The sequence below is a fragment of the Hyla sarda genome, chromosome 2, assembly GCF_029499605.1.
Source record: "Hyla sarda isolate aHylSar1 chromosome 2, aHylSar1.hap1, whole genome shotgun sequence".
Classification (NCBI taxonomy): domain Eukaryota; kingdom Metazoa; phylum Chordata; class Amphibia; order Anura; family Hylidae; genus Hyla; species Hyla sarda.
In genome coordinates this window covers 466,776,511-466,804,414 of record NC_079190.1, presented here as the reverse complement: position 1 = coordinate 466,804,414, position 27,904 = coordinate 466,776,511, and the positions used below count along the sequence as shown (strand labels likewise).

At 45.0% G+C, this 27,904-nt stretch overlaps 1 protein-coding gene across 1 annotated transcript in view; it reads left to right on the top strand.

Moving 5' to 3' along the window:
* Window positions 1-7,415, top strand: part of MRPL39 (mitochondrial ribosomal protein L39) — a 111,182-nt gene extending 103,767 nt beyond the window's left edge. Inside the window, exon 10 of the mRNA XM_056559438.1 lies at window positions 7,281-7,415. Within this exon, the coding sequence (XP_056415413.1) occupies window positions 7,281-7,334 (54 nt within the window). The 3' untranslated portion in view covers window positions 7,335-7,415. The remainder of the gene's footprint in view (window positions 1-7,280) is intronic.
* The last annotated feature ends 20,489 nt before the right edge of the window (window positions 7,416-27,904 follow it).

The following is a 27,904-nucleotide window of genomic DNA, read 5'->3' as shown; positions in this document are numbered from 1 at the left end:
ATGGAGATGTTTTCTCTGCTGAGATGTTTGACATGACGTCCTGAAGTGCACATCATTTACGATGTAAAGAGCAAATATTGTGAGCGTGGCTGGAGCAGGAAGCCTTGTTATTGGGCTGGCAGCCGGGGGAAGAGATGCGCACAAGGCCACGTGTGTGTAATGTCCGTTTATTTGTTTTTGTATTTTTCTGTTTAGGTGTGTATTCACACACTAGTTTGTTCTGAGCAGTTTGCTATTCTCCCTGGATAGGGACTAGTTAATGCTCAGAACCAATGAGAACTCGATTGTGTCTACTTATACCAGAGTTCTCCTGCATTCTGTGCTGGTTATTTAGTGCAATACACTTTGTCTGCTTGTGCAATAATGCTGCTATTATGTCTGTCCATTATACTTCTATGTCTGCATGAGCATTTATCTTGTATTTATCTTGTTATATGAATTGAGTTTTTAGCCATGGTTAAATAGTCTTTTATTGTAGTTTTTTTAGTCTGTGTTACATTTGTCAGTTTTGGGATTAGTATGTCCGTTCTGCTATGTTGCTGTTCACACTGTGAGTCTTCTTGTATTCGTTTTCTGAGTTTTTGTAACAAGACATCCTTGTGGCCTTTTAATGGGACTCTGGGGAATTGAGTTTTAGTACAAGATATCTCTGTGCTCCATGGTGGACTCTGGGAGATTGAGTTCTCGTATCAAGACATTCCTGTGTTTTCTGGAGGTTTTCTGGGGGATTGAGTTTTTATTCCTGTTTTTTCCTCGAGTCTATGTTGACTCATCCATTTCCCAGTCCTGTGTTCTGTACCTAATCTGTTTGTTAGTTATCTGTGTTCAGTGTGAACAATATTCTGTTTGGTTGATCTGATCTTGGTCCTTTTGTACTTGTATCTGTTTGTGAAAAGTGTCCTATGTTCCTGATGAGTTTGCCTGTTTATATTCTGCCCTGTTAGTATTTGTATCCTGTCTGGTATATCTAGTTGTCTAGTAGCTTTCCTTTCTCGAGCGCTTCATTGGGGGACACAGGACCATGGGTTATATGCTGCTGCCACTAGGAGACTGACACTAGGCAAAACAAAAAACAGTCGGCTCCTCCCAGCAGGGTATATAACCTGCCTCTGGACACAGCATACCTCAGTTTTGAGCTTAGTGTCAAGGAGGCAGACACAGGTCTGGTTGCTCCAGACCTGGTCTTTTTTATTATTTTCTTAGTTAGGGCAAAGTTAGATTTTCTTTCCCTTTTTTATTTTTTCTAGCGTGGGGCAACTGGAGCATGGCACTACCTGATCCCCCACTTGCGAGCTAGGGGCACGGGCATTTCTGAATGACCCGTTAACCCCTCCTCGCCTACGGCCAGCGGCAGGTGTACACCCTTGGTCCGGGTTCCCCAAGACCCCTGTTCCCAGGATCCTGAGATAAGTACCCTAGTAGGGTCCCCCTCTCTCCCCCCCCCCCCCCCGTGGGCTTTGGCTAGGGATTAAGGGGTTAACAGGGGTTGGATAGGGAGTTCTTTTATTTATTTTTTATTATTTCTTAGAACTACTAGGCTGAGGTTCCTCTTAACTAGAAGAACCTCAGCCTGGCCGGCAGCTGCCGGCTTGCACTGTCTCCCCTGCAGCAGGGAGGAAACGGAGCTCCCGGCAGGGCAGACAGCATAGTCTCTCGGCTCGAGTCGCAGGCAGAACTTTGCCTGCGGCTTGGGCTTCCCTTGTCGGGAGTGAACGGAGTTCCCCTCACTGCCGGTTCCCCGGCGCCTCCGCAGCACAATTCTGTGCTACGGATTGCAGCGCTGCTCGGAGACCTTAACCAAGCTGCAGGGCTCAAAATTGAGCCTGCGGCTTGGGCCTAGAACGGAGCATAGCTCCGCCCCAACCTCACTCGGGGCTGCGTCCGCAACGTGATTACAGGAGGTAGGGGCGGTCCCTCCCCCTCCTCCCGGCCGGCACAGCTGATTCCTACTACAGCGGCGGGGTTGATTAGGGGGAGGGCCAGGGAGTCTGCAGCGTGCGCAAGCATCTATAAAGCGCGCACTGCGGGCTCAGTAGCCTTCAGAAGCCGACCACATACACAGTTCGGCTGCGCGACTCTCCAGGGACACAGGACCCGTAAGTTTTACTGTGTCCACTGAGTTGATACTTAGCGCAATGTCTGACTCCAGACCTGACACCCCTCCCTTCAGGCAGGTGACCATTCCCTTGGTCACTTACTATACCTGTGCTACCTGTTTAGATAAACTCCCATGCGGTTCGGATAATCCTATTTGCCTATCCTGTAAGTCCTTGTGTGCCACTCCCTCCCTGGCTGCCGCTCAGGACGGGCCCCCCACTGGCGGACGGTCTGACCCACTGCCAGAATGGGTCGCCTCTCTTGCCCAATCCATCTCTAACTTGGCCAAGGTTTCCCAGGTCATGGTCTCGGCCATAGGGCTGTCTTCCATGCCATCGGCCCCCAGGGAGTCCACTTCGGATTCTCCATCTCGCCCTAACCTACGTCCCTCCCGGGACCGTCCAGGGCGCCTCTCCTCTGCTTCCTCTCTTGAGCCAGTCCAGGCGGGATCTTCCTGCCATAGTCCCTCTTGGGATCACCGGACGCCTTCTCCCAGGGAGCGCTCTCGTTCTCCTCTTCCCTGCTCCTCCTGGTCCAGGACCCCCTCGGGGCATTCCCGGTCTCCGGGTGAATTAGAGTATTCAGACGCAGAACCCTCTGCTGACTTGGAAGAACTTTCCTGTATGTCAGACATGGTGGAAACTCTGGTGTCAGCAGTCAGAGACACTTTCCACCTTCAGGACCCCAACGCTTCCGAGGCTACTCCCGGAGTCTCTTTCCGCCCGGTTCCCAGGGCTACCCCTCTTTTTAGCTGAATTTGAGGAGCTATTAGAGGTGGCATGGAAGCATCCACATAGACGGTTCAACTGAACCAGAAAGATGAGGACTTTGTTTCCCTTTCCTCCAGATCTTGTGTCCAGTTGGTCTTCACCTCCTCAGGTGGACCCTCCCGTATCACGGCTCTCCAAGACCACTACTCTACCTCTTGCTGATGCGGCGTCCCTTAAGGATCCGTCAGATAAACGTATTGAGAATCTGGCAAAATTTGCCTTCGAAGCAGTGAGATCCGGTTTGTCCCCGGCTTTCGCTTCTACCTGGGTTGCCAGAGCCCTCTCGGCCTGGGCCGGCCAATTGCGCCAGGGAATATTGGCAGGCGCCTCCGCTAGTGACTTGATGGCATTAACTCAGCAGGTCTCTTTAGTTGGGGACTATCTTTGTGTAGCCTCTTTGGATTCCGCTCGCTGCATGGCCTCTGCCACGGGTAACCTGGTAGCCCTGCGGCGTTCCATGTGGCTTAAGGCTTGGAACACTGATCCAGCTTCAAAACGTTCCCTCACAGAGCTTCCTTTTACAGGATCTCGGCTCTTTGGTAAATGCTTAGATGATATCATCTCTGATGCCACAGGAGGCAAAAGTTCCCTTTTGCCCCCAAATCGTCCACGCCGTTCTGACTTACGGCGTAAAGCTCCTCCCTTTCGTTCCTTTCGCTTTACAGGGCGTACGGATAAACCGGCGGCCCCCCAGGAAAGGAGGGTCCCTTCCTTCAAGACTCGCTCCTGGAAGTCGGGCCCCTCTAACCGCCCTGCTTCTTCCAAGCTTGGACCTCGTAAGCCCCCTTCTGCCTGAAGGGGCGCCCCCATCCGAGGCATCGCCTCAGGTGGGGGGACGCCTGTCTCTTTTTTGGGACGCCTGGCTGGCACAGACGTCACATAGAGTTCACATCTTTTCCCCAGAATCGTTTTTTCCGGTCCTGTCCTCCACGGTCCCCCGAGCGTGCAGTAGCCTTTCAGGGGCCCTTCATTCTCTGTTGTCCCAGGGCGTGATCATACCTGTTCCTCCGCAGGAACGGTTTTTGGGATTTTGCTCAAACCTTTTTGTGGTCCCCAAGAAGGATGGAGCGGTCCGCCCGATTCTCTTGAACCGCCATATCCGTCTGCGACGGTTTCAGATGGAATCCCTACGGTCCTTGGTGGCTTCCATCAGGGGGAGTTCCTTTCCTCTGTGGACATTCGGGATCTACACATCCCAATCTTTCCATCTCACCAATGTTTTTTCAGGTTTGCGGTTGCTGCGGGTCATTTTCAATTTGCGGCACTTCCCTTCGGTCTGACAACAGCACCCCGGGTATTCACCAAGGTACTAGCTGCAGTGGTAGCTCTTCTCCACTCCCGGGGCGTCTCGATTATCCCCTATCTGGACGACCTGCTTATCAAGGCACCCTCTCGGGAGCAGAACCAGGTCAGTCTAGACATCACCCTGGACACTCTGCACGGTTGATAATCCATCCGAACCTGGTCAAAGTCCAACCTGTCCCCATCCCAGTCCCTGGTATTTCTGGGACTTCGCTTCGACACGGCATCAGTTCGCCTCTCGCTTCCGGAGAACAAGCTACAGGAGCTCCTCTCCAAGATTAGTTTTCTCCAGCGACCAGGGCAGGTGACTATCCACACCTGCATGCCGATCCTCAGCAAGATGGTCGCCGCAATGGAGGAGATTCCTTTTGCACAGTTTCGTTATCGCCCACTTCAGTGGGCCATTCTCTCTCAGTGGAACAAATCTCCGCAGTCCCTCCACCAGAGCATCCGGCTCTCTCTTCGGGTTCGCCGGTCTCTTCTTTGGTGGCTTCACTCCCCCCTCATCCAGGGGGGGTCGCTACTTCCTGTCTCTCAATTGGCATGTCTTAACAACAGACGCAAGCCTGCTGGGGTGGGGAGGCATATTTCGGGTCCAGGGTTCAGAGGCCAGGCTCCCCATCAACATCCTGGAGCTCAGAGCGATCTTCCTGTGCCTCCTACATTGAAGCCCCCTGCTTCAGGGTCTCCCGGTCCGAGTACAAATGGACAACGCCACGGCTGTGGCATACATAAACCCCCAGGGAGGCACCCGCAGCTCACGGGCCATGAAGGAGACATCAAAAATTCTCAGTTGGGCGGAACTTCACATTCCAGCCATTTCCGCAGTACACATTCCCGGGGTCGACAATTGGGAAGCGGACTTTCTCAGTCGCTCCACCGCCGATCCGGGCGAATGGTCGCTTCACCCGGAAGTTTTCAATCAGATTTGCCACCTGTGGGGAATTCCGGACGTCGACCTGTTCGCGTCACGTCGCAACAGAAAGGTCCATCACTTCGTATCCAAGTCCCGGGATCCTTTGGCTCTAGGGGTGTACGTGCTCGTCGTCCCTTGGACTCCCTTCATCCTTCCCTTCCTCTTTCCGCCACTTCCGCTTCTCCCCAAGGTGATGCAGAAGCTCAAGGTGGAGGGGGTCTCGGCAATTCTAGTGGCTCCGGATTGGCCCTGTCGCGTGTGGTACACAGACGTGGTCAGTCTCGTGGCAGATGTTCCCTTCCATCTTTTGGATCGTCCCGATCTTCTCTGAGGGGCCCTTCTGTCACCTCAATTCACTTCCGCTTCGTTTGACGGCGTGGCTGTTGAGACCACGTTTTTTTAAGGCACGGGGGTTTTCCCCTCAGGTAATTCGGACTATGCTCCGTGCTCGGAAACTTTCCTCTGCCAAGATTTATCACCGTACTTGGTGGGCATACTTCCGTTGGTGTGAGGCTCGCTCTCTCTCTCCCACCATTTTCTTCTTGCCTAATCTCTTGTCCTTCTTACAATCTGGGCTGGAGACACGTCTCTCCCTCAGTTCCCTTAAGGGGCAGGTTTCGTCTTTTTCCGTTCTCTTTCAATGCCCTCTTGCAACAGATTGCCATGTTCGCACTTTTTTTTTACAGGGTGTTGCTCACGAGATTCCTCCGTTTCGGTCCCCTACAGCTCCTTGGGACCTTAACCTGGTGTTGGACGCCCTGCAGGATGATCCCTTTGAACCTTTGAGTCAGGTCTCACTCCGCTTCCTTTCCTGGAAAGTGGCCTTCCTCGTGGCGATCACCTCAATTCGCCGCGTCTCTGAATTAGCGGCTCTTGCCGTTCTCCTTTCCTGGTTATTCACCAGGACAAGGTGGTACTTCACCCTGTACCTTCCTTTCAGCCCAAGGTGGTGACTTCCTTTCACCTGAATGAGGACATCATCTTGCCTTCCTTCTGTCCTTCCCCTTCTCATCCGAGGGAGCACAAGCTTCACAAGCTGGACTTGGTTCGAGCGATTCGGACCTATTTGTCGGTCACTTCTTCCTTTCGGCGGTGTGACTCCCTGTTCGTGCTCCCTGACGACGGTCGGCGGAAGGGACTTCCGGCCTCCAAGGCTACCATCTCCCGATAGATTCGTTCCGCCATTTCGGAGGCGTATCGCTGCAAGGGTCAGGTGTTTCCCTTTCGGGTTACGGCTCATTCAGTGGGGGCCTCCTGGGCATTCAGCAATGGGGCTTCGACTCTTCAGACTTGCAGGGCGGCCACCTGGTTGTCTCTTCACACGTTTGCTAAGTTTTATCGTGTGCACACCTTTGCGTCCTCTGATGCCAGTTTAGCCCTCAGGGTCTTGCAGGTGGCAGTTCAGTCATCCGCCTGAGTTGTCTTTTCTTTTGGGTTGAAGTTTTTTCCCTCCCCAGGGACTGCTTTTGGACGTCCCATGGTCCTGTGTCCCCCAATGAAGCGCTCGAGAAAAGTTGATTTTTTTACTTACCGTAAAATCTTTCTCGGAGCTTCTATTGGGGACACAGCACCCACCCATTGGTTGGTTTGTGTTCACCAGGTGTTCCCCTTCCTCGAAGTGGTATTTTTTGGTGGTCAGATGTTTTCTGTTTATTTCAGTCCTAGATTCTCCTTATGCTTTGGTACAAAACTGAGGTATGCTGTGTCCAGAGGTGGGTTATATACCCTGCTGGGAGGAGCCGACTGTTTTTTGTTTTGCCTAGTGTCAGCCTCCTAGTGGCAGCAGCATATAACCCATGGTCCTGTGTCCCCCAATAGAAGCTCAGAGAAAGAGATTTTACGATAAGTAAAAAAATCTCTTTTTCCTGTTTCAGGCCTGTGACAGACTATGCATATATTTGTTTTTACACCACTGCACTGCACATTTACCGCTTAGGGTGTATCGGCAAGTAGGCAGGGAGAGTGTCATTAGGGGCAGCTTAGGGCTCACTCTCCCTGTCCACCCAGTCGGTCGTGACAGTGTGCCAATTTTTTGTTACATTTAATTGAATATCAGTCTCTTGTGTCCCCCTCCCTTCCCATACAAATTCCTTGGCAGTAAGTGTGATCATATAGTTCATGGCAGGAATATATAATTACAGCTTTATCATTTTACTTGCTAAAGTATGTTTACAATTATATTTGCTTTCCCACAGGTCACAGAGAAGCAGAATCCAGAGCCAGAGCCAGAGCCAGAAGCTGCTGTATAATTCAGATAAAACAGCCTTGATTTTTTTTTTTGTACTTTTGTTAACCCCTAATAAACCACTCCCCTTTAAGATTGTATGGTATATGTTGCTCTTTCTGTATTCTAAATAGCGATTATATGTTATGTTGTATCTGTCGAGGGCTGTGGCGTACATATTATCAGCTAATGACCACTTGTTTATTGCAAGTTTTAATATTGAAGGAGTTATTTAGCATAAGGTGACTTTAATGCTTACCTGCCAGACAGCAATGGTCATGCTTGGGAAAGATCCGTTCTTGTCTTGGCGCTTAATGCGTCCACCTTACCACCATAACGTTCTTGTTTTTTTTTTTTTTTGTAAAATGGATATTTCCTGATGGAGTTTCTCTCCACCTAGCCCCCCCCCCCCCCCCCCTCCAACTATATGTCCCAGGTTCCCTTGTTTGAAAGTGTGAGGTCACCTTTCTTCCTCCCACACATCAACCACCCCACCCATAAACTCCCTACCATGTGTGCTTTGCTTGAAACAACAATTCCTTGCATCACTGTGGAGAATGGTCTCCCTCCCACCCAGCAGTTGCTCGACCCATTGAAGCACTGCCATTCTCCCTTTTAACCCCTTAACGACGCAGGACGTATATTTACGTCCTGCGCCGGCTTCCGCGATATGAAGCGGGATCGCGCCGCGATCCCGCATCATATCGCGTCGGTCCCGGCGCTAATCAACGGCCGAGACCCGCGGCTAATACCACACATCGCCGATCGCGGCGATGTGCGGTATTAACCCTTTATTAACCCTTCTAAAGTGAAACTGAAAGTATCCCGGCTGCTCAGTCGGGCTGTTCGGGACCACCGCGGTGAAATCGCGGCGTCCCGAACAGCTGATCGGACACCCTGAGGGCTCTTACCTGCCTCCTCGGTGTCCGATCGACGAATGACTGCTCCGTGCCTGAGATCCAGGCAGGAGCAGTCAAGCGCCGATAATGCTGATCACAGGCGTGTTAATACACGCCAGTGATCAGCATAGGAGATCAGTGTGTGCAGTGTTATAGGTCCCTATGGGACCTATAACACTGCAAAAAAAAAGTGTTAATAAAGGTCATTTAACCCCTTCCCTAATAAAAGTTTGAATCACCCCCCTTTTCCCATAAAAAAAATAAGTGTAAAAAAAAAAATAAACATATGTGGTATCGCCGCGTGCGTAAATGTCAGAACTATAAAAATATATCATTAATTAAGCCGTACGGTCAATGGCGTACGCGCAAAAAAAATCCAAAGTCCAAAAAAGCGTATTTTGGTAACTTTTTATAACATTAAAAAATGAATAAAAAGTGATCAAAAAGTCAGATCAAAACAAAAATCATACCAATAAAAACTTCAGATCACGGCGCAAAAAATGAGTCCTCATACCGCCCCGTACGTGGAAAAATAAAAAAGTTATAGGGGTCAGAATGTGACATTTTTAAACGTATACATTTTCCTGCATGTAGTTATGGTTTTTTCCCAGAAGTGTGACAAAATCAAACCTATATAAGTAGGGTATCATTTTAACCGTATGGACCTACAGAATAATAAGGTGTAATTTTTACCGAAATATGCACTGCGTAGAAACGGAAGCCCCCAAAAGTTACAAAATGGCGGGTTTTTTTCGATTTTGTCGCACAATGATTTTTTTTTCCGTTTCGCCGTGCATTTTTGGGTAAAATGACTAATGTCACTGCAAAGTAGAATTGGCGACGCAAAAAATAAGCCATAATATGGATTTTTAGGTGGAAAATTGAAAGGGTTATAATTTTTAAAAGGTAAGGAGGAAAAAACAAAAGTGCAAAAACGGAAAAACCCTGAGTCCTTAAGGGGTTAACATCTGACTAGTGATGTAAGGGCCACACTGCAACCTGGGAAAAACCTGAGACAACACTAATTTTGTATGCTGCTAAAAATGAATATCGGGGCAACTTTATAGCCCCTTTAGCATAGTCAAATAAAAAAACATTCTTGAATACCCCTTTAGTTTTATTAATTTTCTCAATACAAAACAAGAAAATAATAGTAATTTTCCCCAAGGCAACAAACACTAAAAGATAATTAGATATCATACTTAGCGGACCAACATAACCATCTTTCTATAACATTTCTCCCTTTGTAGGTTCCCTTTTGTCACAAGATATTCGAGATAATTTTACCCACTTAACAACCGAAGGGGTTCTATCTGAAAGCCATACTCTCAAAATGAATAGCTTTGCACAAAAAAGTATTTTTAATATAAGGACCCAGTGTGAACCAAACAGTTCCTGATTCCCTTGAATAAATGAAAATTTAAATTTTTTGTTGTTTTTCATTTCTAATTTTTCCATTTTACTATCTTTATTATTATCCTGAAATCTTGTAGTTTTCGGTCTTGCCACTAGGCCTAATATTAAGCTGAGATTTCCTGTTCTGTCTGTGGTAAGGAGGAGGCTGCGAAAAAAGTGATCTGTACTGCATTGCTGTAAAAACTGACACTGGTAGATAGAAAAATCTATAGAAACTCGGCCTCCCCCTCCCCCTCCCCTGAAAAATTACCCCCTGCACATGTCACAGAGCATGTTTTACAAGGCTTCCCTATACAAAAAACATAGGCTCTGGAGATGTTCATTGTGTCTTTGTCTATGGATCCTGCTGTAAAGCATATCACAAAATGCTATTAACCCCTTCAGGACCAAGCCCATATTGGCCTTAAGGACCGGAGCGTTTTTTGCAATTCTGACCACTGTCACTTTAAACATTAAAACTCTGGAATGCTTTTAGTTATCATTCTGATTCCGAGATTGTTTTTTTGTGACATATTCTACTTTAACATGGTGGTAAATTTTTGTGGTGACTTGCATCCTTTCCTTGTGAAAAATCCTAAAATTTGATGAAAAATTTGAAAATGTTGCATTTTTCTAACTTTGAAGCTCTCTGCTTGTAAGGAAAATGTATATTACAAATAAAAAAAAATTTTTTATTCACATATACAATATGTCTACTTTATGTTTGCATCATAAAAGTGACGAGTTTTTACTTTTGGAAGACACCAGAGGGCTTCAAAGTTCAGCAGCAATTTTCCAATTTTTCACAAAATTTTCTAACTCACTATTTTTCAGGGACCAGTTCAGGTTTGAAGTGGATTTGAAGGGTCTTCATATTAGAAATACCCCACAAAAGACCCCATTATAAAAACTACACCCCCCAAAGTATTCAAAATGACATTCAGTCATCATTTTAACCCTTTAGGTGTTTCACAGGAATAGAAGCAAAGTGAAGGAGAAAATTTGCAATCTTAATTTTTTACACTCGCATGTTCTTGTAGACCCAATTTTTGAATTTTTATAAGGGGTAAAAGGAGAAAATGTATACTTATATTTGTAGCCCGATTTCTCTTGAGTAAGCACATACCTCATATGTCTATGTAAAGTGTTCGGCGGGCGCAGTAGAGGGCTCAGAAGGGAAAGAGCGATAAGGGGATTTTGGAGAGTACGTTTTTCTGAAATGGTTTTTGGGGGGCATGTTGCATTTAGGAAGCCCCTATGGTGCCAGAACAGCAAAAACCCTCACATGGCATACCATTTTGGAAACTAGACCCCTTGAGGAACATAACAAGGAATAAAGTGAGCCTTATTACCCCACAGGTGTTTCACGACTTTTGCATATGTAAAAAGATCACTGTGATTGGGGGTGAAGCAGAAGTTGTCCCCTGTTGGAAACAGCGGGACTTCTGCCAGTTAACCCGTGCAATGCTGCGCATCGCCGGGTTAACTGCATGTCATTTATAAACGTCGGGATGCGCGAACGCACTGCACAACCCGCCGTTTATATATGTCATTCTGCGGGAAGGGGTTAACAACTGTTTGGGCAAGATGGCTGCCTCATGGTAATGTACATAAATGTAACTTAAAAAAAAAAAAAATACAACCAGAAAAAAATTTACTGGTTAGAAAAAAAGAACCTTTCCTAATCTAGCTCTAATCGAGTGTTTCCCAGCTGTGGCAAAAAATACAATTCCCACCATTTGCCCTAGAGTTGTAGTTTTGCAAAAGCTGGAGGCACCCTGCTTAGGAAACATTGCCTTATGGATTAAAGGGTTTATTCAACCCTATAAAATTGATAGCTGGAACAGCTGGATAACCCCTTTATTAAAGGAGTACTCCAGCGCAAAATAACTTATCACCTTTCCAAAGGATAGGGGATAAGTTATAGATCGCCGGGGGTCCGAGCGCTGGGGCCCCCCGGGATCTTCTGGAAGGGGCAGCGGCAGTCTGCAGGAAGTGAAGTTTTGTCCCCAGCAGAAAGCTGCGGCAGACACGCCCCTCCATGTATGTCTATGGGGTACATGGAGGGGCGTGTCGGCCGCCGCGTCATGCGGGGATGGAACGCCACCTTTCCTGTACATTGCAGGAGCTCCGTACCGGAGATTGCAGGGTCCCCAGCGCTCTGACCCCCCCGCGATCTTATAACTTATCCCCTATCCTTCAGTGCAGACTCCTAAAATTTTATCATTTTCTGCATGACCCAGACAACCCATTGATTTGAATGGACACTGTGTATTACTTCCTTTCATCTGTGGTGGCGCTGCAGGGAAATTAAAGGAGTAGTCTAGTCCTGAAAAACTTATCCCCTATCCTAAGGATAGGGGATAAGTTTCCGATCGCGAGGTGTCCGAACCCTGGGGGTCTCCACGATCTCCTGTACTGGGCCCCGGCAGCCCGCGGGAAGGGGGCGTGTTGACCACTGCATGAAGCGGTGGCTGGCACACCCCCTCAATACAGCGCTATGGTAGAGCCTGAGATTGCCGAAGGCAGCACTCCGGCTCTGCCATAGAGTTGTATTGAGGGGGTGTGTCAGACGCCGCTTCGTGTGGTGGTCAACACGCCCCAGCCTAAGGATAGGGGATACGTTTTTTTAGGACTGGACTACTCCTTTTAAACACCTTCTACCAGGTTTCCCCACTTAGCTCACAGCGCCGTACATTTACGGCGCAGCTGTGAAACGAACGTAGGAGCTGCGCTCGCTTCCTTCCCAGCGGGTCCCAGCAGCTGTCCCTATGGGGACAAAAAAAAGTGTAAAATAAATGTGAAAAAAGTTTTAAAAAATATGTGAAAAGCACCTCCCCCAATAAAGTTTTTTAAATTATCCCCTTTTCCCCATATTAATACAAAAAAGCATAAAACAACGATAAATAAACATATTTGGTATCAGGAAATTTTTTGTTATAAAAAGCGATCAAAAAGTCAAATATGCAAATGTAGCACCAAAACAAACTACAGATCATGGCGCAAAAAATTAGCCCTCACACATCCCTGATAGGTGGTCAAAACAGGGTAATTTTAAACATACTGATTTTGTAAAAAAAAAAGTTTGAGATTTTTTAAAAGCAGTACAATAATAGAAATGTATGTAACCATGGGTATCAATTTAATCGTATTCACCCAGAGAATAAAGAAAACATGTAATGTTTACCGTAAAGTGTACAGCGCGAAAACGAACCCCCCCCCCCCCCCCAAATTAGCAAAATTGTTTTCTTTTGTTTACATTTTCTTACACAAAAAATAATTTGGGGGGTTTACCATACATTTTAGGGTAAAATGTAATTACAAAGTACAACTGGTCACGCAAAAAAATAAGCCCTCATAAGAGTCTGGGAATGGAAATATAAAAGAGTTATGAATTTTCGAAGGCGAGGAGGAAAAAAAACTACGCAAAAATAAAATTGGCCTGGTCCTTAAGGGGTTAAAGAGTACCTGTCATGATCTTGTTAAATTTTATAATCCTTCCAGTTCACCGCCCCCATCATGATAAACCACCCCCTGCCTTTATTTTTAGTTTTCTACCTTGATATTGCTCTGTATTTTCTGCTCAGTCTCAGAGTCATAGACGGGGAAGAGGTGTTTTCTTAATGCTTTTTCTTTAGTATTTAATTTTCATAGTACAAATCTCGATCGGCAGATCACCAATTTCATATTCTTAAATAGATACGAAAGCTTTTCACCCAAAGTGCTCACTAAATACGCCCGACAGTCCTTGTTCAGCCAAATCGGTTGAGCTTCACTCTTTCATGGGTATCCCGGAGCTGACCTTCCTTCCTCTCACGAAGGGGTAGACAGATGAGTAGTTGCCGGACTCTTCCGATGTTTCGGAGGACACGCCCCCTTTCTCAAGTTGACTACTAAAGAAAAAGCATCAAGAAAATTCATTTGACAAGTGTGATTTATATCTATTGCTGGTTGCTATTGGAGATGGAGTGGAGCCTGGTATTTAACACACTTACACCCTAGTGCGCTTCAAGGTTTAACTCTTTATTTGCTACAGGGAAGGGGTATTACCCAGCAGGCGTGATATCATCTGAAGCCATACAGGGGAGAACTTCCTCCTTCACTGTTACACACAGCCCAGAGCAGTTCAGTGTGAGATGAGCTATGATTGGCTAAGGCTGCACACACCCCTCAGCATTTCCTGATTTTGGACTTTTGCCAGGCCAGCAGGAGTCCAAAGTCTGTGCAAGAGATGGGGGGGGGGGAAATGTGCTCTGGACACGTAGGGAGACACCTAGTGGCAGCTTTTTAAAACACAAAACATAGAAAAATTAATTATATATATATATATATATTTTTAAACAAAGTACAATAGAAAGATTTTTTATTTACCATAAGGAGTGTAAAAGCAAAAATTTGTTATAATGAGAGTGCCCATATATGTCTTTCCTTATATATATATATATATATATATATATATATATATATATATATATCCTTTTATTTACGATCTCCTGAGAACACTACCTAAATGCATCTTATTGATTTGACACAATGGATAATACACTGTAGACCAGTGTTTCCCAGCCAGTGTGCCTCCAGCTGTTGCAAAACTACAACTCCCAGCATGCCCGGACAGCCACCGGCTGTCCGGGCATGCTGGGAGTTGTAGTTTTACAACAGCTAGAGGCACACTGATTGGGGAAACACTGCTGTAGCGGCTGCATACAAATTGCACCTTCCAGGTGTACGCGCCCCCCCCCCCCCCCCCATGTATTTCCCTTTTTATTTTTTTTAGCTCTCATACATTGTATACAAAGTGCGTGACGTATACTAATCCCCGTGCGTTCTGCTCTCTGTTAATAGATGTTCTGTAACACTTTCACACTAGCAGCTGCCGCACCTTATGGTTTGTAGTTTGGCTATATACAAATAACGGAGGCCAACGGCGCCGAGGGAATTGCGCTTTGTTTGCAGAGCTCTGTACATGGTAATGTTCTGGCCGTCCTCCAGATGCAGGAGACCAGGCTGCGGTCTTGTGAGTTGTCTGCCCCCCCCCCCCTTGGAGCATCTGCTTTGTCTGACCCCGGCGCTGAGCGCAGGTTGACCTCTCATTTTAGTCAGACAGTTTTCATGAGTCACCTCTGTAACATTTTGTGTATTTCATAAGGCGGTAATAGAACTGGAGAGAGAGAGCTTGTAAAAATAATAATAAAATAAATAATAATAATAAAATAAATAAAAAATATCACATTTTAGAAGCGGTGTATGTGTGTACTCATGGGTGACGGATAGCGCGGTTTCACTAATCTGTACGGGTTTAAATAGCAAAATAATGTGAAGGGGTGGGGAATTTTTATTAGAGGGCGGGGTTTAAATATTAAAACTTTTTTTTCGTACTTTAAAAATCTCTCTAGGGGCCTTTTATAAGCAATCATTAGATGGCTGATACTCATCAGTGCTTTGCAGTGCTCTGCAGCCTGTTATAGGCATTGATCGCAGCATTTAAAGGAGGGGGTACTCTGGTGGAAAACATTTTTTTTTTTTTTTAAATAAACTGGTGCCAAAAGGTTAAACAGATTTGTAAGTTACTTGTATTTAAAAATCTTAATGCTTCCAGTACTTATCAGCTGCTATATGCTCCACAGGAAGTTGTATAGTTATTTTCTTTCTGTCCACAGTGGTCTCTGCTGACACCTCTGTCCTTGTCAGGAACTGTCCAGAGCAGGAACACATACCCATAGCAAACCTCTCTTGCTCTGGACAATTCCTGACATGTACAGAGGTAGCAGCAAAGAGCACTGTGGTCAGACTGGAAAGAACTACACAACTTCCTCTGCAGCATACAGCAGCTGATAAGTACAGGAAAGGTTAAAATTATTAAATAGAAGTAATTAACAAATATGGATAACTTGGCACTAGTCCAACAGCACCATTCCCCCCCCCCCCCCCCCCCCCGGGCATCTGCATTTATATGTTTCATTACTCCTGCTTGGTAAAGTGATCACAAGTCTGACTCTCCAAATCTTTCAGTGCTGGTTACAGCAGGATGTCAGTACTGACTTACTGTGGACTACAGGATGAGATGTAATAGTTGTGTAGTTCTTTTGTCTCTCCACAGTGCTCTCTGCTGCCACCTCTGCCCAGGTCAGGGGCTGTATGAAGCAGGAGAGGTTTGTTATGGGCATTTACTCCTGCTCTGAACAGTTCCTGACATTGACAGAGGAGGCAGCAGAGAGCATTCTGGTCAGATTGGAAAGAACTATACAATTTCCTCTGGAGCATACAGCAGCTGATGTGTACTGAAAGGATTAAGATTTTTAAATAGAAGTAATTTACAAATCTGTTTAATTTTCTGGCATCAGTTGATTAGAAAAAATTTTTTCCCACCGGAGTACCCCTTTAACCCCTTAAGGACCGGGGGGTTTTCCGTTTTTGCATTTTCGTTTTTTGCTCCTTGCCTTTAAAAAATCATAACTCTTTCAATTTTGCACCTAAACATCCATATGATTGCTTATTTTTTGCGCCACCAATTCTACTTTGTAATGACGTCAGTCATTTTGCCCAAAAATCTACGGTGAAATGGAAAAAAAATCATTGCGCGACAAAATTGGAAAAGAAACGCAGTTTTGTAACTTTTAGGGGCTTCCGTTTCTACGTACTACATTTTTCGGTAAAAATGACACCTGATATTTATTCTGTATGTCCATACAATTAAAATGATACCCTACTTATATAGGTTTGATTTTGTCGTACTTCTGGAAAAAATTATAACTACATGCAGGAAAATTAATACGTTTAAAATTGTCATCTTCTGACCCCTATAACTTTTTTATTTTTCCGTATATGGGGCAGTATGAGGGCTAATTTTTTGTGCCGTGATCTGAAGTTTTTAACGGTACCATTTTTGCATTGATAGGACTTATTGATTCATTTTTAAATGATATAAAAAGTGACCAAAAATGCACTATTTTGGAATTTGGAATTTTTTTGCGCGTACGCCATTGACCGAGCAGTTTAATTTACAATATATTTTTATAATTCGGACATTTCCGCACGCGGTGATACCATATATGTTTATTTTTATTTACACTGTGTTTTTTTTTATGGGAAAAGGGGGGTGATTCAAACTTTTAATAGGGGAGGGCTTAAATGATCTTTATTCACTTTTTTTTTCACTTTTTTTTTGCAGTGTTATAGCTCCCATAGGGACCTATAACACTGCACACACTGATCTTTAGGAAACCAGTGATCGATGATTCTGCCGCTTGACTGCTCATGCCTGGATGTCAGGCACTGAGCAGTCATTCGGCGATCGGACAGCGAGGAGGCAGGTAGGGACCCTCCGACTGTCCTGTAAGCTGTTCGGGATGCCGCGATTTCGCCGCGGCTATCCCGAACAGCCCACTGAGCTAACCGGCAGTTTTTACTTTCACTTTTAGCCGCGTGGCTCAGCTCTGAGCGCGTGGCTAAAGGGTTAATAGCTATTAGCGGCGGGTCCCGGCTTCACTATGACGCCGGGCCCGCCGTGATATGATGCAGGGTTACCGTGTTACCCTGCGTTATATCACGGGAGCAGGACCAAGGACGTACCGGTACGTCCTTGGTCCTTAAGGGGTGAAATGACCAACAACAGTATGCAATTTATGTTGAGTGCCAGCTGTCTATGAAGCAAGCTCACGACCTGACCTGGCTTCATAGTCTATTAGAATGCAGCATTTTTCAACCAAGCTCATTTTGACGGGACCAGGCCAGTTTTTGTTTTTGCACCTTTGTTTTTTCTTCCTCGCCTTCTAAAAATCATAACACTTTCAACCTATAGACCCATATAAGGGCTTGTTTTTTGCACCACCAATTTTACTTTGTAATGACATCAACCAATTAATAACAATATCTACCTCAAAACCAAAAAAATATATATATTTGTGGGGTGAAATTTGGGGAAACAAAACACAATTTTGTAACTTTGGGGGGCTTCTGTTTCTACACAGTTCAATTTTCGGTAAAAATGACACCTTATCTTCTGTAGGTCCATACGGTTACAGGGATACCCAATTGATGTAGGTTTTATTTTACTACTTTAAAAAAATCCTAACTACAAGCACCAAAATTAGTATGTTTAAAATTGTCATCTTCTGACCCCTATAACTTTGGTTCCGTATATTAGGGCTCATTTTTTGCGCCGTGGTCTGTAGTTTTTATCGGTACCATTTTGTTTGTTTTGATGGACTTTTTGATCACTTTTTTTTATATATATTTTTATTGAACAAATTTTCAAAACAATAAACAGAACTTAAGAAATAAAGTGAATTCACAGGAATTTGCAAGATACTATTATCCTAGAATAAACTCCCCCTCCCCTGGACCCATACATCAGATTCATACCGATACCCGCTTCACGTGTGAGATCTTGAAGTCAATATGAGTCCGAGGTAGTGATAATGTAATACTCCATGTAATATAAAAGCACACAGAAAACCTTCTGCTTAACCAATGAATCTTTGCCAGCCCCATTCCCCCTAACAAAAAAGAGAAGTAGCACAATAATCGACTTTAAAAGTAAACAATAAGTGAGTCCTCCCCTGACTCCCAGGAGATCCAACGCACACAGGATCATAGGATCCCAACTACTCGAGACTGTCAAGGTTAGAAAGGAATTTTTAGCAATCCGGCAACCGCAACGCTCCTAGGGAGCCTTTCAGCAATTCCATATTGTACCAAGTGGTATATCTAAACGGCCATACTATGGCTATGATCCCCTGAGTCATAGTGAGTGACAAATAAAGGTTTTCCACTTCTGAAAAAAGCATTTTGTACCAGTTTCAGAGTGTCAGAGTGTCTCTCTGCATCCAAACGGTCTATGTCAAGGAATGCTTTTAATTGTGAAATCAGCATGGCAAGTCTGGAGTAGCTGGCTCAAGCCATTTAGTAAAAAGACAGCGCATAGCCACTAGGAGGACCACATGAACAAATTGTGGCAATCTCTCCTCGCCCTCCCCTCTCTCCTCCGGTGGACGTAACTGATGGAAAATGAGAGTGTGGTGTAAAAGGAATCTGCGCTTTCCAGTGCTCCCGTATATACGATTGCACTAGACGCCAATAAGATACTGAGTGAGGGCATTCCCATATCCCGTGGTACATATTTGTCAACAATGCTTTGCATTAGGGACAATGTGTAATCCTATCGCGGAAAGATGGAGAGGGCAATATGTTAAAACCGTATAAGGCCGCATTTGCAACCTTGAAGTATGTTTCCCTCCACCTTTCGTTAATTCGTTAATTACATTATTCCATACCGCCACCCATCCCTTCAAAATCACCTCTGTAATCCCTTCATCACCTGTCCATCTCTCCCAGGTTTTCCCAGGTTTTGTATCAGTCGCCCTACTGTACCCACCCCTTTAGAGGGCCACTGTCTCATCCAAGGAGAGGATCTACCCTGTGGGAACTCTGGGTGACCAAACAAGGGCATCGATAAAAGGAACGGGAGGCCAAAGACCTTCCTCACTTCCGTCCAGGTCACTATCGTATCGCGCAATAAAATGGAACCCTAATCCCTGTTGGGAGTTTAGCATAGGCAGTATGTAGCAGAGCCGGTAAGTACCTTTGGGGCAGCCAAAGCTTCTTCCAGTGCAAGGTTGGAAAAAAAAAAAGGTAGAGGAATGTAGCCAATCTAGGGCATGACGAAATAAACAGGCCAAATTGTAGCCTCTTCAGGAAATTTATCCACCCCTCGACTTTACTAAGCATGAGTTTTTGCAGCGCTATACGAGGTTGTTTGCCCTGCCATAGGAAGCGTTGAAAAGCGGCATTTAGGGTCCTGATATCAGCATGATGCAGTAAAACTGGGAGCGTTTGCAAGGGATAGAGCAGACGTGGAAAACTAATCATTTTTACAAGATGACATCGACCTAGGAAAGACAGCGGTAAATTCTCGCAGCGTTTCAGCTCTGCCAGAATTCGCTGGAAGAGTGGCTTGTAGTTAAGAGTATATAACGAGTCAGGGGTCTTTCCTATGTTGATGCCTAAATATGTTATGCTAGACTTGGCCACCGATACCCCCTAGTGCAGCGATCTCCTGACACCAGCTGGGAGAAGCCGGTCCCAATGGTAGAAGCCCACTTTTGCTCGCATTAACCCTATAACCCGTAAAGCTGCCCATATAATAGAGGAAAGTGAGAATTTTGGGGATCGCTTCTCTGGGGTTTGTAACGTAGAGCAAAACGTCATCTGCAAACATGGATAATTTCACTTCCTGGTACCTACAGTTATGCCTTTGTAAATGTCAGATGATATCAAATATCGTGCTAGAGGTTCGATCGCAAGATTGAACAGTAGGGGTGATAAGGGGCATCCCTGTCATGTCCCTTTTGCTAGTAAGAGTGGAGAGGACAATATACCTGGGGTATGAATCCTGGCTGTAAGACCGTCGTATAGGCTATCTATAAATGAGCTAAATTTGCCACATATTCCAAATTTGGTCAAGACCAGTCGCAGCCAATCCCAGCGTACATTGTCAAATGCTTTTTCTGCGTCCAAGGTGAGTAGAGCAGGCTGGGTTGTTGCCCACGACTGGCCCTGAGTACTATCGACTACTGCCAATACTTTTCTAATATTCGTAGCCGCCGACCGGGCCTTCACGAAGCCTACTTGATGATCGCCCACTAGGGAAGGCAAAAACCTCGCCAATCGATCAGCTAATATCTTTGATAGCAATTTAATGTCCTGATTAATCAGGGAGATAGGGCAATAGGAGCCCGGATCTAGAGGATCCTTGCCCGGTTTAGGGAGAACCTTGATGTATGCTAGCTTTGCTGCCGATGTGATCACACCCGTGCGCAGGACGTCATTAAAATACGCTGTCAATGGGGGGTGATCACTTTTTATTAGTTTTTTTTATGGTATATGAAGTGACAAAAAATGCACAACTTTGGAATTTGGTATTTTTTTACATGTACCTTGCAGTCCAGCTAACCTTATATTTTAATAGTTCGGACATTTACGCACATGGTGGTACCACATATGATTATTTTTTTTATTACATTATTTAATTAAAAACAAATGGGAAAAGGGAGGTGATTGAAACTTTCAATAGGAAAGGGGTTGATTCACTTTTATAAACTTTTTTTTAAATGTTTTATTTACCTTTTTTTTATTTTTTATTTTAGCCCCCTATAACATGCAATCTTTTGATTGCTTACATTGATCAATGCTATGCCATAGCTTATCATAGATCAGTGTTCTCGGCGGTCTGCTGCTCTAGGCTTGGAGCAGCAGATCGCTGAATGGACGACAGAGACAGGTGAGGACTAGTGATGAGCGGCAGGGGCCATATTCGAATTTGTGATATTCCGCGAATATATGGACGAATATTTGTCCTATGTTCGCAAAATTTACATATTCGCTATGTTCTTTTTTTTTTTTTCATGCAAAAATTCATAATGAAATTCGCATAGTGCGCAATTATCTTTCTCCTTAAAGAAGGGAGGAATCAGTGTCCAGTCTGGAAGTGCCGATATTCAGATAAAAAAAAAAAATATTCGTTGTTACGAATTTATATCACAATATTCGCGAAGTGCCGATATTCGCGGTAAAAATTAGCATTTTGAATATTCACGCTCAACACTAGTTAGGACCCTCTCTTCCTCCAGTAAGCTGATAGGGACATCGCAATTTTGTCGCGATAGTCCCAATCACCTTCGCTGAGCTGCTGGAATGGTTTCACTTTCATTTTAGATCAACTTTGATCGCGCCGTCTAAAGGGTTATGGCCGGGCATCGGCCCAATCGGCGGTGCCCAGCCTTAGCTGTGGGTCCTGGCTGTCCCCGATGGTGAGAAATGTTTAAACCTCGTAAACGGGACCAGGGCGTACATATACACCCTTTGTCCTTAAGTACCAGGACTCGAGGGTGTACCTGTACGCCCTTGGTCCTGGACAGGTTAACGGGGGTTCTTGATCACTAAACGGTATGCTGCATTTTCAATGTACAGCAGTGTATTGCTCTTTGCCTGTGATCCTATTTCATAACTAATGGGGTTATATTATAATCATTACACAATTATAATGCTGGGTTCACATATGTATGGCGTCCAGCTCAGCCTAAACTTGTTGCAACTGAAGACACAACTGATGATAGAATTTCATAGTTGTTTAGAATCTGGTGTTCATTATTGGGCACGCTATACAGTAGAACACAGCAAGATGTGGAGTGTTTCATGGTCCGGCATCCAGCTTGAGAAGCCGTATAAATGTGAACTGTCCTATACAAATACATGGGATCAGTTCTACAGTCAGTTTCCCTCCAAAGCATTTTCTACAGAGCCAAGGGGAAACACCGCTGGATGCCAGACATACAGTATGTGAAGGGGGCCTGATAGGATTTCTATTATAGCACTTGGTAAAAGGCCCAACCTATGACTCTCCAGTAGGCCCCCAGCTGCCATGTAAATTGCTTGGCCTCCCAAGATCTCAACCAAGTAACCAAGTTTAGCTTCCAAACTTACTGTCGACTGTGATCCCAGCTGTTTAACCACTTAGATACCATAGTTGTCTCTGCAGGTGGTGATGTTTATGGAGCAGGCTTGGCTCCTTAGCCTGCTCCAAACTCTTCCTCAGATTTTGAAGAAGGGGTTTATAATTTCCTTTATTTTTTTTTTAAATCAACTGGTACCAAAAAGTTTAACAGACTTGCAAATGACTTCTATTAAAAAATCTTAATCCTTCCAGTACTTATCAGCTCCAGAGGGAGTTGTATAGTTCTTTCCAGTCTGATCACAATGCTCTCTGCTGACACCTCTGTCTGTGTCAGGAACTGTTCAGAGCAGGAGCTAATCCCCATAGCAAACCTCTCCTATCACGGATAGAGGTGTCAGCAGAGAGCACTGTGGTCAGACAGGGAAGAACTACACAACTTCCTCTGTAGCATAAAGCAGCTGTTAAAGTACTGGAAGGATGAAGAGTTTTTAATAGAAGTAATTTACAAATCCTGCCACCAATTGATTAGAATTATTTTTTTCCCCACCGGAGTTCCCCTTTTAAGTTTAGATATATTTCATGAAGAATGTTTAGCTTTTTTAACCAACATTGGTTTGTGTCATTTCGGTGATTTATGTGTTCGCTATAAAGTTAAAAACCCTGGGTGGGCAGCTTCCAGAGTGTGGGGATTCCATGGTTTTTCGCCAGGAGTTGTAACACCCGGCAGGAGCTCATTATTCGCCGCTTCCTCCATACGGCCATTACATTCATTCCAGTTCCTAACCATCTTCTAATCCAAGTAATTTTTAATTCACTATGAGGCTAATTAGCGTTTCTTAGTAACGAGAGCCCTTGGTTTAGTCTGCAATAAAATATTGATCCTTTAATCCTGGAAACTGCTGTTCTGGCGGAGATAAGCAAAACCAGAAATGGGGGGGGGGGGGGGGGATCGGCGGCAGAGTTCTTTAGTCTGCCCCCCCATCCCTGAGCCTGTACATACCTAATACCATTTATATCCTTGTTATTGAATGTAGATGTTGATGTTTGAAATGTATTGGTCGTTGTATTTTATTCAGGGCTCGTTGAAATTGTCACATTTTGCGCAGATGGTAATATATCACGGGCATGCGCGCATGCTGCCCTCTGTTTTATAATTAGTTTTTAATTTATTCTTGTATGGAGATATCAGCCCTAGTGCAGTGGTCTCCAAACTGGACCTCCAGCTGTTGCAAAACTACAACTCCCAGCATGCCGGACAGACAACGGCTGTCCGGGCATGCTGGGAGTTGTAGTTTTGCAATAGCTGCACGTCCGAATTTTGGATACCTAGGGCTTTGTCCACACGGCAGAATGTTCATGCGGAATTCCAGGTGAGTATTCCGCACAGACATTCTGCAGCAAGGGATTCTGCTGCTCTGTTCACAACAGCAGAAATTGCACGGCAGCAACATGTTGCTGCCACAGAAATCCTGATTGCGGTGTCGGCAAAACATTGAACCTGTTCAATGTCTTTGCGGATTCTGCCCAGAACTGCATTGCCGTCTATGTGACGGCGCATTTCCGAGCATTCCTAGTGCCATTACGTTCTGCCGATGCTCCGCTGTTTGCGGAATGTCCAAACGAACATTTTCCGTGCGGACATTCCACCGTATGAGCATAGCGGAAATTCTGTTGCTGTAGAGTCCCATTGTTTTCAGTGGGATTATGCTAGACCGCGCATGATGGAATATCCTCAGCAGAAACATCGGCCATGGATATTCTTATTCCAGCACGTCAATAATTTCTGAGGAATCCACTGAGAAATGCATTGTTGTCTATGGAGATTTTCTGGGGGGACTTTTAGCTGTGTGAACATCGCATAAAAGGGTTCAGTGGGGATTTAAGGAGTACCTCTCATGATCTTGTTAAATGTTATAATCCTCCCAGGTCACCACCCCCTGGCTTTATTTTTATTTGTTAGTTTTCTACCTTAACCCCTTCCCGCAAATGGACGTGTATACACGTCCAATACATTTTCTATTACCATGTCCGTTGGCATGGTGATAGAAACGTCATGTCAGCTGTTCTGGAAAGCTGACCGATGACACTATGCAGCAGGGGACCAATCAGACTGGTCCCCTGCTGCTGATCATTGTCATTAGTCAGTCAGTGACTGACTAATGACAAGGACTTGCGGGGTTCTGGGCTGATCAGGTCTCTGGTGACCCGATCGCCCAGAAAATAGGGATGATCGGAGCGGTCAGAGACAGCCCCGATCATCCTAAGGGATAGGACCGAGGTGGCAGCTGCCACCTCGCTTCTAAACGCCTGCCATTGGTCATTAGGGCTAGCGACCAATGGCAGGAGGGGGGCGGAAGGTTAAAGGTGAAATCCCTGCTCTGCCCGCCCCTGAATGTCGGCGCAGAGCGGGGGGAAGATGGTGGACAGGTTTGGAAATCTCACCTCACACCCGGACTGACGATCGCAGCGGGACTGGCGGCAGGATCTGGACAGGCAGCGCGGGACCGACGGAGGCAGCGGCAGACGCAGCAGTAAAGATCAGCCCTAAGTGATCTTCACTGCTGCGTTCCAGGAGTTGCCAAACTACAACTCCTAGCAAGCCCACTTCTGGAGGCCCACAGTTTGGAGACCACTGTTCAGTGGTATCCAAACTGTAGCCCTTCCAGATGTTGCAAAACTACAACTCCCAGCATGCCCAGACAGTCCGGGCATGCTGGGAGTTGTAATTCTGTAACATCTGGCCCTTCAGATGTTGAAGAACTACAACTCCCAGCATGCCTTGACAGTCTGGGCATGCTTGGAGTTGAAGTTTTGCAACATCTGGAGGGCTACAGCTTGGACACCCACTGCACAGTGGTCACCAAACTGGGACCCTCCGGATGTTGCAAAACTAACTCCCAACATGTCTTTTGGCTGTCCGTGCATGCTGGGAGTTGCAGTTTTGAAACAGCTGGAGGCACCCTTTTTGGGAAACACTGAGTTAAGTAACAAACTCAGTGTTTTACAACCAGTGTGCCTCCAGCTGTTGCATAGCTACAACCCCCAGCATGCACGGACAGCCAAAGGGCATGCTGGGAGTGTTAGTAGTATGCCTCCAGCTTTTGCATAACTACAAGTCCCAGCATGCCCTCAGTTGTCACTGCAGCCGTTGTAGTTTTTGCAACGGCTGAAGGCACACTGGTTGCGAAACACTGTTAGGTAACAAACTTCGCAACCAGTGTGCCTCCAGCTGTTGCAAACTACAACATCCAGCATGCACTGATAGACCGCACATGCAGGGAGTTGTAGTTTTGCAACAGCTGGAGGCACAATGGTTGTGAAACACTGAGTTAAGTAACAAACTCTGTGTTTTGCAATCAGTGTGCTTCCAGCTGTTGCATAACTTCAACCCCCAGCATGCACGGAGAGCCAAAGGGCATGCGGGTAGTGGTAGTTTTGCAACAGCTGGAGGTTTGAGCACCCCCCCCCCCTCCCCCGCCCCCGCCACCCATGTGAATGTACAGGGTACATTCACACAGGCGGGGGTCTACAGCGAGCTTCTTGCTACAAGTTTGAGATGCAGCAAGTTTTCCGCCACAGCTCAAACTCCCAGCGGGAAGCTCGCTGTAGGGAGTGTGAGTGTACCCTAAAAACACTACACTATACTACATTACACAAAATACGCTACATACACGTATAAGTAATATACGTGTATAAGTATAAGTAAAACGCTACATACACACATACTCCTACACAGTCACCTCCCCCCCCCCCCAAAAAAAAAATAAATAATAATAATTCTCGTATGACACTGTTTCCAAAACGGAGCCTCCAGCTGTTGCAAGACAACTCCCAGTATTGCCGGACAGCGATTGACTTTCCAGGCATGCTGGAAGTTTTGCAACAGCTGGAGGCACCCTGTTTGGGAAACACTGCCATAGGGTATTTTTGGTATCGGAGGCAAGTGTAATTCTTGCATCCGGTTCCGTCCTTATGCAAATCCCTTATTTAGTCTTCAAATGCGCATGGCGCTCTTTCGATTCGGAGCCCTGTCGTATTTGAAGGCAACAGTTTAGGGCCACATATGGGGTATTTTCGTACTCAGGAGAAATTGCCTAACAAATTTTGGGGGGCTGTTTCTCCTCTTACTCCTTGTAAAAATGTAAAATTTGGGGGAAAACCAACATTTTAGTGGAAAAAAAATGTGTTTACACATCCGACTTTAACGAAAAGTCGTAAAACACCTGTGGGGTGTTAAGGCTCACTGGACCCCTTGTTACGTGCCTTGAGGGGTGTAGTTTCCATAATAGTATGCCACTTGGATTTTTTTTTGCTTTTCTGGCACCATAGGGGCTTCCTAAATGTGACATGCCCACCAAAAACTATTTCAGAAAAATTCACTCTCCAAAATCCCACTGTTTCTCCTTCCCTTCTGAGCCCTCTACTGCGTCCGCTGAACACTTGACATCCACATATGAGGTATTTCCTTACTCGAGAGAAATTGGGTTACAAATTTGGGGGGGATTTCTCTCCTTTTACCCCTTATAAAAATTAAAAAACTGGGTCTACAAGAACATGCGAGAGTAAAAAAAAATGCAGATTTTGAATTTTCTCCTTCACTTTCCTGCTATTCCTGTGAAACACCTAAAGGGTTAACACACTTTCTGCATGTCATTTTGAATACTTTGAGGGGTGCAGTTTTCATAATGGCATCATTTAGGGGGTATTTCTAATATGAAGGTCCTTCAAATCCACTTCAAAACTGGACTGGTACCTGAAAAATTCAGATTTAGAAAATTTTGTGAAAAATTAAAAAATTGCTGCTGAACTTTGAAGCCCTCTGATGTCTTCCAAAAGTAAAAACATGTCAACTTTATGATGCAAACATAAAGTAGACATATTGTATATGGGAATCAATATATAATTTATTTGGTATGTCTATGTTCCTTACAAGCAGAGAGTTTCAAAGTTCGAAAATTGCAAAATTTTCTAATTTTTCATGAAATTTTGGAATTTTTCACCAAGAAATGATGCAAGTATCGTCGAAATTTTACTGCTATGTTAAAGTAGAAAATGCCATGAAAAAACAATCTCGGAATCAAATTTATAAGTAAAAGCATCCCAGAGTTATTAATGCTTAAAGTGACAGTGGTCAGATGTGAAAAAGACGCTCTGGTCCTTAAGGTGAAAATGGGCTTGGGCCTTAAGGGGTTAATATTGCTCTGTAATTTATGCTCAGTCTCAGTCAGATTCACAGACTGGGAAGGGGCGTTACCCAGCAGGCGTGACATCATCTGAAGCCATACAGGCGAGAACTTCCTCCATCACACACACAGCCCAGAGCAGTTCAGTGTGAGATGAGCTATGATTGGATAAGGCTGCACACACACCCTCAGCATTTCCTGATTTTCAACTTCTGCCTGGCCAGCAGGAGTCCGTAGTCTGTGCAAGAGATGGAGGAAATGTGCTCTGGACAGCTTTTTTAGACACAAAACATAGAAAACTCAATTTTTTTAAACAAAGTACATTAGAAAGTTTTTTTTAATTTGCAATGAGCAAAAAGTTTTTTAATGAGTGTGCCCATATAAGGTTATTTAAAAGGGAACTTCGGTGGAAAACAAATGAACTGATGCCAGAATGTTATACAGATTTGTAATTTATATAATAAAAATCTGATTGTGCAGCTCACAGTGATTAATTAAAATACATTGTTAATTAAACCACACGGTCAATGGCGTACACACAAAAAAAAATTCAAAGTCCAAAATAGCGTATTTTTGGTCACTTTTTATATCATAAAAAAATTAATAAAAAGCAATCAAAAAGTCTGATCAATACAAAAATACGGAAAAATAAAAAAGTTATAGG